Source organism: Bombina bombina, chromosome 2 (genome assembly GCF_027579735.1).
Source record: "Bombina bombina isolate aBomBom1 chromosome 2, aBomBom1.pri, whole genome shotgun sequence".
Lineage (NCBI taxonomy): Eukaryota > Metazoa > Chordata > Amphibia > Anura > Bombinatoridae > Bombina > Bombina bombina.
Genome location: NC_069500.1, coordinates 65187329 through 65207867, shown reverse-complemented (window position 1 = coordinate 65207867; position 20539 = coordinate 65187329). Strand labels below are relative to the sequence as shown.

At 36.1% G+C, this 20539-nt stretch overlaps 1 protein-coding gene across 1 annotated transcript in view; it reads left to right on the top strand.

Moving 5' to 3' along the window:
• Positions 1 to 210: 210 nt before the first annotated feature.
• Positions 211 to 20539, top strand: part of SMAD2 (SMAD family member 2) — a gene marked incomplete in the record, with an annotated part of 302295 nt that continues 281966 nt past the window's right edge. The window contains 3 exon segments of the mRNA XM_053701090.1: positions 211 to 570; positions 2700 to 2806; positions 20211 to 20498. Coding sequence (XP_053557065.1) covers positions 20263 to 20498 — 236 coding nt within the window.

Below are 20539 nucleotides of genomic sequence, written 5' to 3'. Positions count from 1 at the left end.
AGCTAAACCACGCCCCCATATCATGTGGGCTGCCGCTTCTTAAAACCCCTCCTCCTCCTGCCATGGCAGAAAAAAAAGTTTGACGTATAAAATAGACAAGAGAGAGGTGGGGTCTAAAGTAATTGACATCATTGTCATCCAATCTGCGTTTGCTTTGAATCCTTTCCCACCAATAGTAACCTGGTATTCTCATACTAGGGCGGAGTTACGTGGCGAGGCTGAGGTTGGCCGGTTGCGTGCGCGGTGGGGGTCTGTAATATGCGAGTTAAAGAAATATTTAATATTTAACAATAATAATACAGTGGCTGCAAGTTTCTGAGGTAAATTTGCGAGGGGAGCTAAGGTGTGGATTCTGGGCTTGCATGAACGGGGTCTCCCCTTCCTCCATTTTGTATCGGGGTCGTCGTTGCGTGTTTCTCCCTCCTCTCCGGGCCGCGGGCCCTGCCGAACTGGTTATCCGGAGCGCGGCCTAGAGGGGGGGCTGGGTGTCCTAACCAGGCCGCGCTGCTGTGGCGTGTGGAAACAGCCTGGAGAACCGGGAAAAGGAACCAGGCAGGCCCCTCGCCTCAGGTAACTGCACCCGGGCCTGGCCCTTTTCACGTTTTTATTTAATTTTGCTCTTAATTATAGGGTTACTGAGTGAATGAATCCAACAGGACAACATGTATTCATTATGGTCTGTCTTTTCCACTTATTTAGCGTTATCATTTATTTTTTCTCAGTCTATTTTGCTGTAAAACTGACAGGGCAAAGTATGGTGGCACAAAAAGTATTACTTTATACTTTCTAAAGAACAACAGTAATTCACTACATTTATATGTTGGGTTGCAGCAAGGGTTAAATAATCAAACCTGCTTTTTTTTCTGTCTATTCCTAGAATAGATCTGTACGTGTTTGATCACACATCTTTATGCAAACATCTTCATCAGTAAAACATGCTCCCTTAACCCTGTCACTACCACATTTATTTGTGATACTGACCTCTGACATACGAGGTGTTAACATTACATATAGCTAAGCCTTGCTGCTTTCATGCTATGTGCAGAGTAAATTCATGGTCTGTTTATACAATAAGCTGCAGAATGATGATTTGCCTTTAAAGTCAAACCGGTACTTTGCCATATCAACATAGATACCCATTTTTCCAGTCAGGCAAGTCATTAAAATAACACATTGACCATTTCTGCACGTTAGGGTCAGGTAACACTTATATATATTAGGGTAATGTTAACTCTTTTGTTGCTGTGTTTAATAGTGGGATCACAGTTGCTACCCAGAGCACATACTTTAGATAGATCCTTGTTGCATTCTTATTCTAGCCTTGTGTGTCTTTTGCATGTCAAACGTTATCAAAATGTATATTTTAAGTGACAGAGTAGCCAACATTCAACTTTAATGATTCAGATAAAACATGCAAGTTAAATTGCTTTCCATTGAAGTTATCAGATTAACTTAAAGGGACATGAAACCCACATTTTTTCTTTCATGATTTAGACAGAACATACAATTATAAACAACTTTCTAATTTACTTCTATTATCTATTTTGCTTCATTCTCTTGATATTCTTTGCTGAAAAGCATATCTAGATATGCTTAGTAGCTGCTGATTGGTAGCTGCACATAGATACCTCCTCTGATTGGTTCACCGTGTGCATCGCTATTTCTTCATTAAAGCATATCTAAAGAATGAAGCAAATTGGGTAATAGAAGTAAATTGGAATGTTGTTTAAAATTGTATTCTCTACCCTAATCATGAAAGAAAATGTTTGGGTATAGTGTCCCTTTAAGGGATAGTAAGCCCCAAAATTTTCTTCTGATTCAGATAGAACATACAATTTTAAACAACTTTCCAATTTAATTCTATTATCAAATTTTCTTCATTCTCTTGTTATCTATTGCTGAAGGGACAGCATTGCACTACTGACAGGAAGCTGAAAATATCTATTTAGCCAATCGCAAGAGACCAATGTGTGCAGGCACCACTAGTGTATTCTATGGGCGTATTCATTTTTTAACAAGGGATTCTAAGAGAACAAAGCACATTTGAAAATAGAAGTGAATTTAAAAGTGTCTTAAAATGACATGCTCCATCTAAATCATGCACGTTTTTAATTTTGACTTTCCTATCCCTTTTAGTTCTCCTTGGTATTATTTTTTTGAATAGGAATGCCTAGGTATTCTCGGGTGTGTGCAGGTCTCTTAAACTCTTCTGCCATAGAGTGCTCAAGGCACGTGCACGCTTCTATACACAACTTGGTATGCTCTTCAACAAAGGATACTAAAAAAATAAATACATTTGGTAATAGTTATTTAGTTTTTTTTTTGTTGTTTATCTTTACATATTAAATTGCATACTATATCGGAACTATGAAGGTTTAATTTTGTCTTATGTCATTTTAAACATTTTTATTTTTTAAATGCATATTTCATAAGGTTTTTTTGATAGTGTTTGAAATGCTTTGTTTCATATGCTGCTAGATTATAATTCCACTTAAAGTGCCAGTAAACACCCCCTTTTTTTATAATACATTTAAGAAATCTCAGATGGATTCATGAGATTAATCATCAGTTTTTGTGAAGATGAGCTATAACTTGCTTTTTAATATAGATATGAAATTCAAATAACCTGCACTGCAGCCGCCCAGTTTAATAAGTCATATCTTTTTGTGAGCTAACGGTTTGAACTTTTCTCCAATCAGTGCTCTAGCTACAACAAAAGGACCTAAAGGCGACAGCGCTGTTTGGAGAACTTTTAAACTGGGCGTCCAGAGAGCAGGGTATTTGAATTTCAGCGCTACATTAAAAAGTAAGTTATAGCGTATACAACTGATGAAATAACTTAATCTAAAATATCACCAACGTTAAGGCTCCGTTTTCATAAAGGGGAGAGTTTACCATCACTTTTAATGTCACTTCAATTTGCTGTGTTGCTTCCTAATAAGAATAGGTTTCTTCTGGAGGTGCTAAGGCCATTGGTATATATAGTAGCCATGATATTGTGAAACAAAAGCAGTTACAATTAAAGGTGACAATTTTTCTTGTGATTAGAATCCAACGTGCTTCATGCATTTTAAGCAGGAGCTTCCTCACAGCTGCCCAAAGCATAGGGGTATAAGATATAATCTTTCAATCCCAATAAATAAGTGGTATTTGAAATGTTTCAATTTTAATTAAAAATCATTTTTTCAAGTGCTTCTGATAGTGCTAAACGTTTTTCACTTGCATTCTGCCAGCACATCTGTAGGACATATGCATGCACAAACAAATTCTGAGTATTCTGCAAATACTTGTAACTACTATATAAATATGTATTTGCCGGAGTAAATCCCATTTCTAATTTCAATTACATGGCTTTTTGAAGGGACTTAAAACTGGAATAAGAAAATGCCTGAATACATTAGAGCATTTTTGTTGTATACTATTGCTTGCCTATACTTATGTATTTTAGAATCTAAAGGAAATGATGATGAGAGAGTTGATTCAAGAAGGAAGGAAAACTTATTTGAATCCAGTAAAGGGGAATGATTTAAAAAAAAAAAAAAAAAAAGGGAACCCAAAGTGTGCAATTTAGGAGCCATGATTTTAAAGGGACATGAAACCTAAAATCATTCAGACAGAACATACAATAAAAAAGAAACACGTTTTCAGTTTTCTTCTATTATAAAATTTGCTTAGTTCTCATGTTTTTCTTTGTTAAAGAGATAACTAGATATCATGCACTTTTTTTATAGCACGTCATGGCAGGAAAAAGTGCTTCCATCTACTGTTCTTGCTAATGTATAATGCTCTTGCAAAACTTAAAGGGAAGCTAAAGTCCAAATTAAACTTTTATGATTCAGAAAGGGCATGTAATTTTAAACAACTTTCCAACTTACTTTTATCATCAAATTTTCTTTGTTCTCTTGATATTCTTAGTGGAAAGCTAAACATAGGTAGGCTCAAATGCTAATTTTAAAGGGATAGTAAACACCATTTTTATTTTGTCAATTAGCATGCAATTTTAAAGGGACAGTCAACACCAGAATTGTTGTTTTAAGATAGGTAATCCCTTAATTACCAGTTCCCCAGTTTTGCATAACAAACACAGTTATAATTATACACGTTTTACCTCCTGTAATTACCTTGCATTTAAGCCTCAGCAGACTGCCCCCTTATTTCAGTTCTTTTGACAGACTTGCATTTTAGCCAATCAGAGCTGTCTCCATGGTAAATTCACGTGCATGAGCACAATGTTATCTATATGAAAAATGTGAACTAATGCCCTCTAGTGATGAAAAACTATCAAAATGCATTTAGATTAGAGGCAGCCTTCAAGGTCTAAGAAATTAGCATATGAACCTCCTAGGTTTAGCTTTCAACTAAGAATACCAAGAGAACAAAGCAAAATTTGTGATAAAAGTAAATTGGAAAGTTGTTTAAAATTACATGACCTATTTGAAACATGAGTTTTTTTTTTTTGGACTTGACTGTCCTATTCTCAATTTGTCTTGGTTCTCTTGGTATCTTTATTTCAAAAGCAGGAATCTAAAGTTTAGGAGCTGACCAATTTTTGGTTCAGCACCTGGGTAGCGCTTGCTGATTGGTGGCTAAATGTAGCCACCAATAAGCAAGCGCCTACCCAGGTGCTGAAGCAAAAATGGGCCGTCTCTTAAGCTAACATTCCTGCTTTTTCAAATAAAGATACCAAAAGAACCAGAAAAAATTGAGAATAGGAGTAAATTAGAAAGTTGCTTAAAATAGTATGCTCTATCTGAATCATAAAAAAAAAATAAAAACATTTGGTTTACTCTCCCTTTAAGACCTTGAAGGCCGCCTCTTACCTGTAAGCATTTGACAGTTTTTGGCAGCTATAGGGTGTTAGCTCATGTGTGCCATATAGATAACGTGCTCATGCCCGTGGAGTTATTTAAGAGTCAGTACCGACTGGCTAAAATGCATGTCTGTCAAAAGGTCTGAAATAAGGGGGCAGTCTACAGAGGCTTAGATACAAGGTAATCAAAGGTAAAAAGTATATTAATATAACAGTGTTCGTTATGCAAAACTAGGAAATGGTACTATCCCTTTAATATTGTATACTTTCTCTGAATTATGAACAAATATTTTTTTTTTTTCCTCCCTTTAAGCTGCCTACATTTAATTTTCTACTTGCATTGATTATATCGAACTTCAAATGGATAGGCAGCTGTTGCTTCTCCTAGTGACATATTTTCTGTAATTAGTTTTCTATGTAATTCTAATCTATTTTTTAATTTCACAGCATTTGTTAAAGTACAGTAGTGGTCACAAAGTATATTGTTGTCATTCTCCATCCCCCAGCACTATAAACATTCCTGGATGTAGCCATCAATAGATTCAGTCTTTTATTTAAAAAAATATTGATATCAAGTGATAGACACCAGGCCTTCCCAGATCAACCTTTTATCATTTCAGATCAATAAAAAAGATAGACTGTTTCCTAAATATAGTTTCCCTTTTTATGCTAACCCATTGATAGATTGGGATGCAGTCCATTGCTCTAATATGGTTTTAATATTGTCACAGCTCTATTTGCATGATCAATTGTGTTGATAGAGATTAGATATCATATGCTCTTAGAAACATTGACTGGTGACATATAATATCTATATGCACTTTGCTGCAGAATCAGTGTTTTTTTTTTTTTTGCGGAGCTGCAAATTAAATGGCACAAAGCTTATTGAGATTATAATATAAAGTTTTTGTGCAGTTTAAAAATAAACCACTTGATCTTTAATAAACCATTGTTTTTTGCCTCCCCTTCCTGTAATTACACTCTAAACGTAGGTTTTCCCGCTCCTGGAATACTGCTACATTCTGCACAGTGATTTTTTTTGATAGCTGTACTAGCTAATTTACATTTGTCTCTAATTGACCACATAAAAGGAGACGATAAGCTTTTAAAGGGTACTGCAAAACAATTCAAACATTTCTAACAGAATGAGTTTAAATGGACAGCAAACACCTTAGTTTCTCTTGTCTTGTTATAGAACATGTTAGCAAACTCTAAATATTTCTTAAAACAAAAGAATGTTTGCTGCAATTGTTTTTCAATAGCCAAACTCCACCACTCTTGCCTTATATGGAGAAGCCAATCCAGGCTAGAATCTGCAGTCAGTAAGGCTACCCATGGTCATAATATCAGTATAAAATGCATGTGAACCCCACTTTATTATTGAGTTCAGGTGTTTCAGCAACACCCATTGCTAAGAGGTACAACAAATCCAACACAAAGCCATGAAATGTTCATAGACCAAGATTGGCATTACAGTGGGTTATACTGAAGCACTCAGTGAAACTTAAACGTGGTACTGTCATAGGATACCACTGTTGCCACAAGTCACTTCATGAATTTTCTGCCCTACTAGATGTGCACTGGTCAACTGTAAGATGTAATTTTTATGAAGTAGAAACGTTTAGGAGCAAGAGGACGAAGCAAGTTAGATTAAAATTGCAATTTGTGTTTAAAATAATGGAAGCTTAAAGGGGACACTGTAATTATGTTCAAAATGTCTTGTTATACCTACTGCAGTGTATTAAATATATGGGAAACTTTTCTTTCACGTTTTTTTATTTGTAATGTCTATTTTTTTCTAATTAAGCATATCACCTGTTCTGAAGAGCATGCATATAAAAATAGTATGAGCTTGCAGGTAAAGCAGACCTGCTAATGTTGTCTATGTCTAAATATTGGAATGCTAATTATGACTGGGTAGCTATTTTAGATACAGTAATCTGTCTCTATCCCCCATATATTTGATATTTATATTTTCAGTGTAGGTGGTGTTTTTTTTCTTTTTAAACAAAAACAGCTATTTCAAATATTAAAATAAAGGTAAACAACCAAATGCACTTCAGCAGGTAAAATAGACACTGATTCTTCATCCAAGTACCCTGCAATATCATCTAGATTAAACGGACACTAAACCATGAAAAAAAGTAATCTTCAATTGCAAGATCAATATAGTTTACATATATTTGTAATAGGCATTGCGTTTCCAGTTATTACCATTTATTATATAATCAACATTGAAAATTGATCTATTTCCAAACCCACCGCCGGCTAGTCTTTTTCAATCTTCAAATCCGGACCAATAACCCAGGTTATCAAAATGGCAGACAAATGCCGCTATGCGCATGCGCGATATTCAGTCCATAGTATACGTCACCATCAAACCCTCTGTATCGGTTTTAGAGAGAGTAGATGACAACTCTTTATAGAGCAGGTAAGAACTGATCGCTGCGAGAATCTCCCTAACAATAACGAGCATTAGGGTTAGAGATAAGAAGTATTGAAACATTATACTCCTATATCGTCAACAATCCATATTGAGTGAGAAAAGGACAACCTATGTAATGGGTTTAGGAGATAGGATATGCGAGTCAAGGAACACAAAGCGCATGCGTCTGGTGACGACAGTCACTTAATGATATGCATGAAATGGGAATCAGATTGGCGAATGTGTATGGTAGTGCACGGCCCATATTAGAGGGTTGGCTGTACTGACGTCATGCTCTAAATATAAATTATAATTTTAAAGTATTCAGAAAGATTGTTTTACTGAAAAAATAGGTAAGTTTTGTTATATAAACGTTTGTGGTTTGAAAACGATAGTCAGGTTGGGCTGAAAATAGTAAAATTTTGGAATCCTTTAAGTGAAGCATAAAAAGGGAGACAATTTACATTTGTATAAAAAGCATCAACATGTGTGGACAAAAGTAGATGTAGATGGAGGGGAATGTATGCACCATATCCTCCTTTTTAAAAAAACAAAACAAGTAATGTGAATTCACACTTGTGTTAAGTTACAGAAAAAAATACTGAATTTATTTTTTAAAAAATGCTTAAGAGGCCTCTAAAAAATTAGAAGGTGCCAGGGAGCCACTGGCACCTAAAAAAAGTGTCCCAGGAGCAATGGATTAGAGTCCCAAGATAACAATGGGTACCCCCACTTGTCAACAGACCCCAGCTGCATCTAAAATGTAGCTGGCAAGGCTGGATAATTTCTAGACCTTGTAGTTGTGAAAATATATATATATATATATATATATATATATATATATATATATCTCTAAACACCCCTGTTAAAATGTCAGGTTTCTGTGATGTAAAACAATTAGACAAAGATGAATCATTTCAGAACTTTTTCCACCTTTAATGTGACCTATAAACTACACAACTCAATTGAAAAACAAACTGAAATCTTTAAGGTGGAGGAAAGTAAACAAAAAAAACTAAAATGTGGTTGCATAAGTGTGGGGATGTAGCTGTGTTCAGAATTAAGCAATCACATTCAAAACCATGTTAAAGGGACATTACACCCACATTTTTTCTTTCATGATTTAGAAAGATAATGCAATTTTAAACCTATTTCTAATTTACTTCTATTATCTAATTTGTTTTATTCTCTTGATATTATTTGCTGAAAAGCATATCTAGATATGCTCAGTAGCTGCTGATTGGTTGCTGCACATAGAAGCCTCGTGTGATTGGCTCACCCATGTGCATTGCTTTTTCTTCAACTAAGGATATATAAAAAATGAAGAAAAATAAATAGAAGTAAATTGTATTGTTGTTTAAATTTGTATTCTCTATCTGAATCATGAAAGAATGATTTTGGGTTTAGTGGCCCTTTTAAATAGGAGTCAGTACACACCTGCCATAATTTAAAGTGCCTCTGATTAACCCTGAATAAAGTTCAGCTGTTCTAGTAGGTCTTTCATGACATTTTCTTAGTCAGGTCCTACACAAAAGTCATGGTCCGCAGAGAGCTTCCAAAGCATCAGAGGGATCTCATTGTTAAAAGGTATGAGTCAGGAGAAGGGTACAAAATAATTTCCAAGGCATTAGATATACCATGGAACACAGTTAAGACAGTCATCATCAAGTGGAGAACATATGGCACAACAATGACATTACCAAGAACTGGATGTCCCTCCAAAATTGATGAAAAGACGAGAAGAAAACTGGTCTGGGAGGCTGCCAAGAGGCCTACAGCAACATTAAAGGAGCTGCAGGAATATTTGGCAAGTACTGGCTGTGTGGTACATGTGACAACAATCTCCCGTATTCTTCATATGTTTGGGCTTTGGGGTAGACGGCAAGGCGGAAACCTTTTCTTACGAAGAAAAACATCCAAGCCCAGCTAAATTTAGCAAAAACACATCTGAAGTGTCCCAAAAGCATGTGAGAAAAGGTGTTATGGTCTGATGAAACCAAGGTTGAACCTTTTGGCAATAATTCCAAAAGATATGTTTGGCGCAAAAACACTGCATATCACCAAAAGAACTCCATGCCCACAGTGAAACATGGTGATGGCAGCAGCATGCTTTGGGGCTGTTTTTCTTCAGCTGGAACTGGGGCCTTATTCAAGTTAGAGGGAATTATGAACAGTTCCAAATACCAGTCAATATTGGCACAAAACCTTCAGACCTGCTAGAAAGCTGAACGTGAAGAGGAACTTCATCTTTCAGCATGACAACGACCAAAAGCATACATCCAAATCAACAAAGGAATGGCTTCACCAGAAGAAAATTAAAGTTTTGGAATGGCCCAGACCTGAATCCAATCGAAAATCTGTGGGGTGATCTGAAGAGGGCTGTGCACAGGAGATGCCCTCGCAATCTGACAGATTTGGAGTGTTTTTGCAAAGAAGAGTGGGCAAATCTTGCCAAGTCAAGATGTGCCATGCTGAAAAACTCATACCCAAAAAGACTCAGTGCTGTAATAAAATCAAAAGTTGCTTCAACAAAGTATTAGTTTAAGGGTGTGCACACTTATGCAACCATATTTTATTTTTTTATTTTTACTTCCCTTTACCTAAAAGATTTCAGTTTTTTTATTTCTATTGAGTTGCATAGTTTACAGGTCACATTAAAGGTGGAAAAAGTTCTGAAATGATTTATCTTTGTCTCATTTTTTTACAACACAGAAACCTGCCATTTTAACAGGGGTGTGTAGACTTTTTTTATATCATGTATGTAGTCATATTTCTTGTTTTATACCATGTTATTGTTCCAAGATTTTAAACAAATTTGTCAAGCCTTGGTGTAAAATAAAAACCTGCTTGTATGTTTTTCTTTTCTCCTCAAACATTGTTTTTAAATAATGCTTGATTTTGTTTCATATCCCTGCTTGAAAATTTGCTACTATTCACACAAATATTGGGTCATCATTCTTTCTGAAAATAAGTTAAATTGCAAAGAAAATACACAACTTTTGAATAAAGCCTTAGCTGGTATGATATCAGCCCTACTATAGTTTTTCCACCCCCCAGAGATATATGCTAATAATTTAAGAGGCAGGATTATTTTATCTTCAGTGGCTTTTGCGGACAGAGGTTTTGTAAAGTGGGTGATACTTTAAAGTGATGGTAAATTTACACAGATTGGTCAATAAAATCTTAATTATCAAGTATGTTCAACCTAAGTCGCTATGTTTTTTTTCTAAATTCTCTTTCTCCTTTATTAATAAATTTTGATTTCACTTACAGAGCGTTATTGCTCTTTGCTCTGCCCCGGCATTACTTCCTGTTATTTTCTTCATTCCGGAGAGAGAGCTGGACCACCCCGCTCTACGTCATTGTATTGGCATCTAGATCTTCGTGGTTCGCTCTGCGCATGCATTTCAATATGTATGCAATACATTGCATACAATGTATTATATACATTGTGATCATTCTAAGCGCAGTGTCTTTTGAGACAGAATAAAAACGGAGATTCTAATTTTTTTGTTGTGAGTTTCTACATCCTAGACATTACCAGCAATTGTTTTTTAAAATGTGTTCTCTCTCATGTTATATTTTGCCGATACGCACATGCGCACAATTGCACGACATAGCTCTGTCAGACAGTGATCAACATTTAGCGCATACGTAACGAAGGGCGTGGCGGTGTTTGCTTAGAGGAGTGTCGCCCGACTGGCCTGGACTTTCATTGGTATAAAAAAAAAACGTGACACAAATTAATTAATGGTGGCTGTTGTACGGGAGGAGGAAGGTATACAACATTTCGGCATTTTAATGTTAAAAATTTAAAAATAATGATCGATTAACAGCTTTTCATGAATGAAAGTCACATTATTTTAACATTTTACACACGATCGCTAGTTTGATGTCAGCATAGTTTACCATCACTTTAATTTCTGTTGCACATTGTTTTACTTCCTATGAACATTTAAATTTGTTCAGATTTAGATGTGTTAAATATGCTACTGTCTTTTCCCAAACAGGAAGCTGGGATGTTTGTGATCTCTGTAGGTATCTATTTGTATATGCTTACCTGGTAATTTTGCTAAAAAAAGTGAACCAGCCCAAAATTGTAGGAGTCAGAATGCTTTGCCACTTTTTTATTATAGTATTTACATATATAAAGACATACATTTCACAAATTTAGAAGTATTATCTGCAGGTATTTGTGATACCCAAAGAATGCATTTCTGTCAGCTTATACATTCAGGTGTGTATACACACAAACACATTACCAACCAGTAAATGTATTTTGGAGCAAACACTCTTAACCCTTTCCTGCCGGGGTTAAAGTGTCTACTTTGGAACAACTGTTTCGATGTAAACAATTTGAAATCTTGCGATCGTGCACTTGATCACAAGATTTCAATGATGGGATTGCGTCAGGGGGGCGTCCCTATGATACTAGGCACGTCCTCCAGACCGTGATCCCATCAGGGAAGCGCCAATGGCTTCAGGAAAGCCACCCGGTTAGGACGACGTATTCCGTCCATCGGCGTTAAAGCCCAGAAAAAAATCTGACGGTATACATCGTCGTAACGGCGTTAAAGGAAAGTAGAATTCATTAGATTGTGAGGTTTTTTTTTTCAGGTAACTCCACGTGCATGAGCTCAATGTTATCTATATGACATACATGAACTAACGCCCTCTAGTGGTGAAAAACTGTCAATGCATTAAGAGGCGGCCTTCAAGTTCTAAGAAATTAGCATATGAACCTACTCAGGTTTAGCTGTCAACTGAGGATACCAAGAGAACAAAGCAAAATTGGTGATAAAAGTAAATTGGAACGTTGTTTAAAATTAGATGCCCTATTTGAATCATGAGTTTATTTTGTATTTGACTGTCCCTTTTAAGGATAGGGATCATATGAAGCCATTTATTATCACATAGTTGTTTGGCTCCTTTTTAAATCGTAATGATAACAGAAATCGCCCAAATGGCCCTGATAAAAAGTTTACATACCCTTGAATGTTTGGCCCTGTTAGACACACAAGGTAACACACACACACACACACAGGTTAAAATGGCAATTAAAGGTTAATTTCCCACATCTGTGGCTTTTTAAATTGCAATTAGTGTGTGTGTGTGTAAATAGTCAATAAGTTTCTTAGCTCTCACATGGATGTACTGAGCAGGCTAGATACTGAGCCAAGGGGAACAGAAAAGAACAAAAGATCTGCGTAACAAGGTAATGGAACTTTATAAAGATGGAAAAGGATATAAAAAGCCTTAAAAATTCCAGTCAGTACTGTTCAATCACTTATTAAGAAGTGGATAATTCAAGGATCTCTTGATACCAAGCCAAGGTCAGGTAAACTAACAAAGATTTCAGCCACAACTACCGGAAGAATTACCCACAGGTAACTTTAGTAGAAATACAGGCTGCTCTGGAAAAAGACAGTGGTCGTTTCAAGGAGTACAATACTTAAAGTGAATGTAAATTTTGATGCTAAAGTGCCCGTTTTTTAAAAATTCGATTAAAAACAGAGGCACTTTAATGAATCAAAATTTACATTTCACTCGTGTTGTGAAAAAATGCTTACCTTTTAATCTTGACAGCTGATCCAGCTTCCTCCACCCGTCGCAAATCCTCTTCCTGGGTCTAAAATGAGGACTCCGGCTTCCTCCAATCATGGCGTTGAATGAGACGCTGAAGCCGTGATTGGAGGATGACTGATCCATCATTTCTGACGTCAGAAATTGCTTGCGATGACTGGGGAAAGCTGGATCGGCTGACAAGTTTAAAAGGTAAGTATTTTTTTTCAAAACACTCGTGAAATGTAAATTTTGATGAATTAAAGTGCCCCTGTTTTTAATTGAATTTTTAAAAACCGGGCACTTTAGCATCAAAATTTACATTCACTTTAAACAAAAATGAGCTGCATGGGTTGCCAGAAAGAAGCCTTTACTGCGCCAATGCCACAAAAAAGACCGGTTACAATATGCCCCTACTCCTTGACATGCCTCACAGCTTCTGGTACACTGTAATTTAGAGCAGCAAGACCAAAATAGAGCTTTATGGTCACAACCTTAAGTGCTATGTTTGGAGAGGGGTCGACAAGGCATATAGCGAAAAGAATACCATCCCCACTGTGAAGCATGGTGATGGCTCACTGATGTTTTGGGAGTTTAAGGCATGGGGAATCTTCTGAAAATTGATGGCAAGATGAATGCAGCCTGTTATAAAAAAAAAAAAAAAATACTGGCAGACAATTTGCACTACGCATCTTGGACTTTCCAGCACGACAATGACCCTAAGCACAAGGCCAAGTTGACCCTCCAGTGGTTACAGCAGAAAAAGGTGAAGGTTCTAGGGTGGCCATCACAGTCTCCTGACCTTAATATCATTGAGCTACTCTGGGGAGATCTCAAATGTGCGGTTCATGCAAGACGACTAAAGGCTTTGTCTTGCAAAATGCCTCCAGGTCATGCAAAGGGGCAGCTATACCACCTGCAAGAATGGGGCCTTGTAGACAACTATTACAAAAGACTGCATGCTGTCATTGATTCTAAAGGGGGCAATACACAGTATTAAGAACTAAGGGTATGCAGACTTTTGAACAGGGGTCATTTCATTTTTTTTTATTTGTTGCTTTGTTTTATGATTGTGCCATTCTGTTATGACCTACAGTTGAAGATGAATCCCATAAGAAATAAAATAAATGGTTTTTCCCTGCTCACTCATTTTTTTTCTTTAAAAATGCTACATATATTACCAATTCTCCAGGGTATGCAAACTTTTGATTACATCTGTATTTGCTTCTGTAAAAGCGGAAAGCGTGGAGAGGAGATGTGACCAAGTGCAAACACCACAATCTTATGTCAATAATATAGCTTATACATGTAACCAAAAGGTAGTTTTGTATAATTTGTAATACTTTTATTTTTTTATATATACATAGTACCATAAGATAGTACTGTAATCAGAAAGGTAATAGTTGTCGTTTTAAATATAGACTGCTAGCATATGCATTTTAGAACACAAACATCAAACCTACTTGAAAATTTAAATAAAGCAAAACTCCACTTGAATGCCACCCTATAAACAGATGAACAGTATGTATGTATGTATATATGTGTGTGTGTGTGTGTATATATATATATATATATATATATATATATATATATATATATATATATATATATATATATATATTCACACATCACATTGATTTTTTTTTTCTGTGACATCATAGGATATGAGGAAAAGAAAATTTAGTTTTCCTTTTGCTTTATATAGATTAAAATCTACAAGGACCCTAAGGTCACAAAGTGCTTTACTCTTAAGTGTGAAGATTTGAAAATACTCTAAAATGAGCAAAAATCTCTTAACTCCAAAAAAATTAGCTATATGGGGTACTATCCATATAGATAGAGGTAAGGCAAAATACAGGGTGTTTTCTATTCTTGAAACTCACCAGAGTTAACACCTTCACCCCCAGAAATTCACAGGCCTCATTAAAATCTTGCTGGTGGCATCTAAGTTATTAAAGGGACAGAGTACACCAATTTTCATATAACTGCATGGAATAAACACTACTGTAAAGAAGAATATGCAGAGATACTGATCTAAAAATACAGTATAAAACATTTTAAAAACGACTGTTAATGAGGTTAGGCTGGGACACCCACTAAAAGGGGCTGGGAAATCAAGAAGATTCTCCCCTCTTTGGCAGCCTCAGTGAACAATGTGTGATAACCTGTGAATATATTATGCAGGCAGCTGCAATGAACAGTGTGTAGCTCCCAGTGAGGTGGGAATAATAGAGGCAAAAGCAAACAAAAGTGGGCAGTATGAGGCTAAAACAAACATTTGATTTGATCAAGCTAATAAGACTGGTTTCTCTAGTGTTCCAGCAGAACTTCATGCACTGCTTTAGCTGAAAATATTCTCCATGTAAAGAGGAAACAGATCTATACTCCTGGTGTGTGTATTGGCAAATATATGATACAGTATAAAAGATCTTTACAAATACACAGTTCCAAGACAGCATTGCAACCTAAGAATTGAGCCTTGCGTCTAGTGATATGAGCCTAATACTTTCCCAGTGTTCTACCAGTTATCAGTGTCCTATATCTTAACAGATGTCAGTTTCTCAGGATTGATGTGAGAAAACTGCAGAATTTGCAACATAATCTTGGCTCTATAACTAAGGGGGATCTACCTTGCCCTTCATAGACAGGTAGCTTATATAAATCATAAAGACAGCACTCTGTCAGGTTGCCCTAAAGTAAGTTGCCAAGATCTGCTTTATGTTTGTGTGTTCTAGCAGTTAATTGTACATTGTCAGTGTGTAACTTTTCTCCTACATTGGTGTGTCCGGTCCACGGCTTAATCCTTACTTGTGGGATATTCTCATTCCCTACAGGAAATGGCAGAGAGAGCACACAGCAAAAGCTGTCCATATAGCCCCCCTCTGGCTCCGCCCCCCAGTCATTCTCTTTGCCGCTCTGAACAAGTAGCATCTCCACGGGGATGGTAAAGAGTATGTGGGAATCCAGTTTCGAAGAAGGAACGTTTGTTACATAACCTAGATGTAGTTCGTGCTTTAAAATTCTATTTAGAAGCAACAAAGGATTTCAGACAGACTTCTTCTTTGTTTGTCGTCTATTCTGGTAAGAGGAGAGGTCAGAAAGCTACTGCTACCTCTCTTTCCTTTTGGCTAAAAAGCATCATCCGTTTGGCCTATGAGACTGCCGGCCGGCAGCCTCCTGAACGAATTACAGCTCATGGAGCTGTGGCTTCCACATGGGCCTTCAAGAATGAGGCTTCTGTTGAACAGATCTGTAAGGCAGCGACTTGGTCTTCTCTGCATACTTTTGCCAAATTTTACAAATTCGATACTTATGCTTCTTCGGAGGCTGTTTTTGGGAGAAAGGTTTTGCAAGCTGTGGTGCCTTCCGTTTAGGTTACCTGACTTGTTCCCTCCCTTCATCCGTGTCCTAAAGCTTTGGTATTGGTTCCCACAAGTAAGGATGAAGCCGTGGACCGGACACACCAATGTAGGAGAAAACAGAATTTATGTTTACCTGATAAATTTCTTTCTCCTATGGTGTGTCCGGTCCACGGCCCGCCCTGGCTTTTAGTCAGGTTTAAAATTTTTATTTTTCTGTACACTACAGTCACCACGGCACCTTATAGTTTCTCCTTTTTCTCCTAACCGTCGGTCAAATGACTGGGGGACGGAGCCAGAGGGGGGGGCTATATGGACAGCTTTTGCTGTGTGCTCTCTTTGCCATTTCCTGTAGGGAATGAAAATATCCCACAAGTAAGGATGAAGCCGTGGACCGGACACAACGTAGGAGAAAGAAATTTATCAGGTAAACATAAATTCTGTTTTTTTTTAAAAATGAACTCTTCACTCTAATTATAAAATCACATGGTTTAAAGAGGCTCCTTAAAGCGACATTAAAGATATAAATATAACCTGTTTAATTACATGTACTAAAACAACTTTGCAATAAACTTTCATTGTGTATTTGTTCTCCTTTTCTGTAATTTAATTCTGAATATTGTAGGCTTTCCATTACACGGAAGTGCACACACAGCTATATTCCACACAGTCATTGGTTGCACACTCTAGTAAGCCATTTATAACCGTTTCTAATTGGCCTCAGCAGAAAAGGTAACCTAAGTTACAATATGGCGGCGCCAACTGCTTTATGGACATAAGAATGTTTATACTACTAATTTTTAAAAATACATGTCCAAATTCTCTTGCAAAACTTTGCTTTAAATACAACATTCAAGCAATCTTTTATTTAGTGTTTTTAATGTCCCTTTCAAAATTCCAGTCAACAGCTCAGATTTGTTATAGGTAATGGTTGTCACGTGGTGCTCAGATGTACATTCAGTTGCATAAAACATATATAGATGCTTTTTATGTGTCCTGCATTCTTGCATCATTTTCCTTATTGCTTAAAATAGAATTTGCAAGCAAGCAGATTTGTATTGTGGTTAGAAGCATATTTGTTTGCATGTTTATGCTCCACCTTAGCATGATTTCACAATACACTTGATTTTAAATAGGGTTGTATGTGCTGTTTGCATGTCTGAGCTCTGTTATAATTCCCAGAATAAAGTGTTGGAGAGGCAAACTCACTGATACTGAGCTTTCTTAGCAATTTTTGTAGTTTCACATTTCTCCACTTTGGTCCCTGACTTTTCCATTGAACCTCAGTCTTGTCCTAAGGGTATTCAGCATCTCTTATTGGTAGCCGTTTTAGTTTTCTTACAAAGCTTACAGATTTAAAAAACTTTCCAGTTTACTTCTATTTTCAAATTTGCTTTTGTTCTTTTGGTATTCTATTTTGAAGGAGCGGCAATGCACTACTAGGAGTTAAATACATTAGGTGAGCCAATGACAAGGGGCATATAAATGCAGCTACCAATCAGCACCCAGCTCCTAGTAGTGTATTGTTGCTCATAAAGCCTACTTGGGTATGCTTTACAACCTAGGATATCAAGATAACAAAGCTAATTAGATAATATAAGAATTAATGAAAGTTTAATTTTGACTCTACGGTTCATTTAATTTGGCCAAGGGAAGAATTAAGAAGCAAGGGAATTTTTTTGTATGTATGTGTGTATGTATATATATATATATATATATATATATATATATATATATATATATATATATATATATATATATATATATATATATATATATATATATATTCCCATATAGAAAAAGGGCACTCTCAGGTTTTGTATAGAAGCAAAATAATTTCTTTATTAGTAGAATCAGAGTTCCGCTTTGATTGGGAACGCTGCTTTTCAGCAGTTAACTGATTTATAAAAGTCCTGATGAAGGCCCAACTGAGGGCCGAAACGTCGACAATGTCTTACTGATTCTACTAATAAAGAAATTATTTTGCTTCTATACAAAACCTGAGTGCCCTTTTTCTACATGGGATTCTGTACTTGCTATTTCTGAGGATTGCACCCAGGTCTTTGCTACTTCCCCTGGTTGGAGTGCTGGGCTACAGGCTAAATGTCTTTGTGTATGTATATATATATATATATATATATATATATATATATATATATATATTGTGTATGTATGTGAAAAATTAGGAGCCTATGAGTAATACTCAAGGAACTCCTGGGATTTTTTCTGCATTGCCATTAACCTCAGTATTTCTATATGGAAATCATTCTGAACAGTGTTTATTATGGTTGTGCAATTATTACTTGGAGTTAAACTATTTTTAAATTTAGGAAGATTGCTCATTTTCCCATTGGTTTATTGATGGTTCCTTCTGTTTAACTTGCATATACAAAAATTCAGATGTTGTAATACTTGTTAAAGGGACATAGAACAGGTTGAGATCTGTGCATATCCTAAAAGGGCTAATTAATTTAAAATAGTTTGCATTTAAACATTGTTTAAAAATTGCTGGCAAGTATTTTACAATTTTCAAAAATAAGCAAAATGAATTACATAGCTAAGCTAACTGGAGCAGCCAACTCCTTCCACACTTATCAGTGTTTAGACACAGGCATTGTATTACAACTGAGTTCACAGCTTCTAGGCATGTTCCACCTGATAATCCCTATGCATTTTTGCATTCTACCAAAAGAACAATAGATATAGATACAGCCATAGAAGGAAATGTGTAGGGGGAGTTAGAGCTTTACAATGAAGAAACTAAAAAAAAAAGGGTTAAAGGGACAGTCTAGTCCAAAAAAAACTTTCATGATTCAGATAGGGCATGTAATTTTAAACAATTTTCCAATTTACTTTTATCACCAGTTTTTCTTTGTTCTTTTGGTATTCTTAGTTGAAAGCTTAACCTAGGAGGTTCATATGCTAATTTCTTAGACCTTGAAGGCCGCCTCTTAAGAATGCAGGTTTTTCACCTCTAGAGGGTGTTAGTTCATGTTTTTCATATAGATAACACTGTGCTCGTGCACGTGAAGTTACCTGGGAGCCATCACTGATTGGCTAAACTGCAAGTCTGTCAAAAGAACTGAAATAAAGGGGCAGTCTGCAGAGGCTTAAATACAAGATAATCAGAGGTAAAAAATATAAATATAACTGTTGGTTATGCAAAACTAGGGAATGGGTAAACAAGGGATTATCTATCTTTTAAAACTATAACAATTCTGGTGTAGACTGTCCCTTTAATGGCGAGGCACTGCAGTATAAATGTGCAGGTAAAGTACATATATTTTGTCTCTATCCCAACTTGTTTTATGTCCCTTTTAATGAAAAATTAACACACCAACACCAAGTGTGTAGTGGAGAGTGGTTAAATTACTGATGACTTATAACAGGTTGCTGGCATGAAGTTATTTACACTATACATATAGCTTATACCCCGTCTAAGTCACAATCTTCTCTGCCTGTGTCCTTGGTTTGGTTTTTGTTTTCTAAAATGCAAGTAATAGTCTATATTTAAAATTACTACCTTTCTGATTTATAGTACTGTAATCTGTATTATCATTCTGAGGAAACTATGTACTGTATATAAAACTGTCTTTAGGTTTACATGTTTTAGCTGTATTATTGCCTAAATATGTTTTCAATTGGTTCCATCTTCTCTCCAAACTGACCCATTTACAGATGCAAATGTTTCAAAATCCAAACCTACAGAGTCCCAAGCAATTTGCATAAAGGGATTTCTACCTGTAGATAATTTATCAACCTTTACAATCTAGAATCTAACATGCTTTATAACATCTGTGCAAACTGTGATGATATAGTAAGAGGATATAAGTGTTGCAACACATTATACAAGAGATAATTTCAAAAACATGCCAACACTTTAAACATTAATTTCCATAACTGACCAAATGCTGTTATTGTATCCAGCTATTCATTTACCCACATTTTTCTTTTATAGTCATATCTACAGCAAATGTTTTGTTTTTAGTTTATTATTTTTCCAGATAATATAAAGTCAGTCCTCTCAGCCATCTCTCTGATACTATATTTACAGATTTCCTGCTGTCTGAAATAACATCTTTAAAAAGGGAGCGTTTTTAAAGAATATGTCCTCCATATTGCCATTCACACCGCCTGTTGTGAAGCGACTGTTGGGATGGAAAAAGTCAGCCAGTGGCACTGGGGGAGCAGGTGGTGGAGAGCAGAATGGTCAAGAAGAAAAATGGTGCGAAAAAGCAGTGAAAAGCTTAGTGAAGAAATTAAAGAAAACAGGACAGTTAGATGAGCTTGAAAAAGCTATTACCACACAGAACTGCAATACCAAATGCGTTACTATCCCCAGGTATGTTCTTGTCTTTAATGAATGTATAATTTGGGGTGATG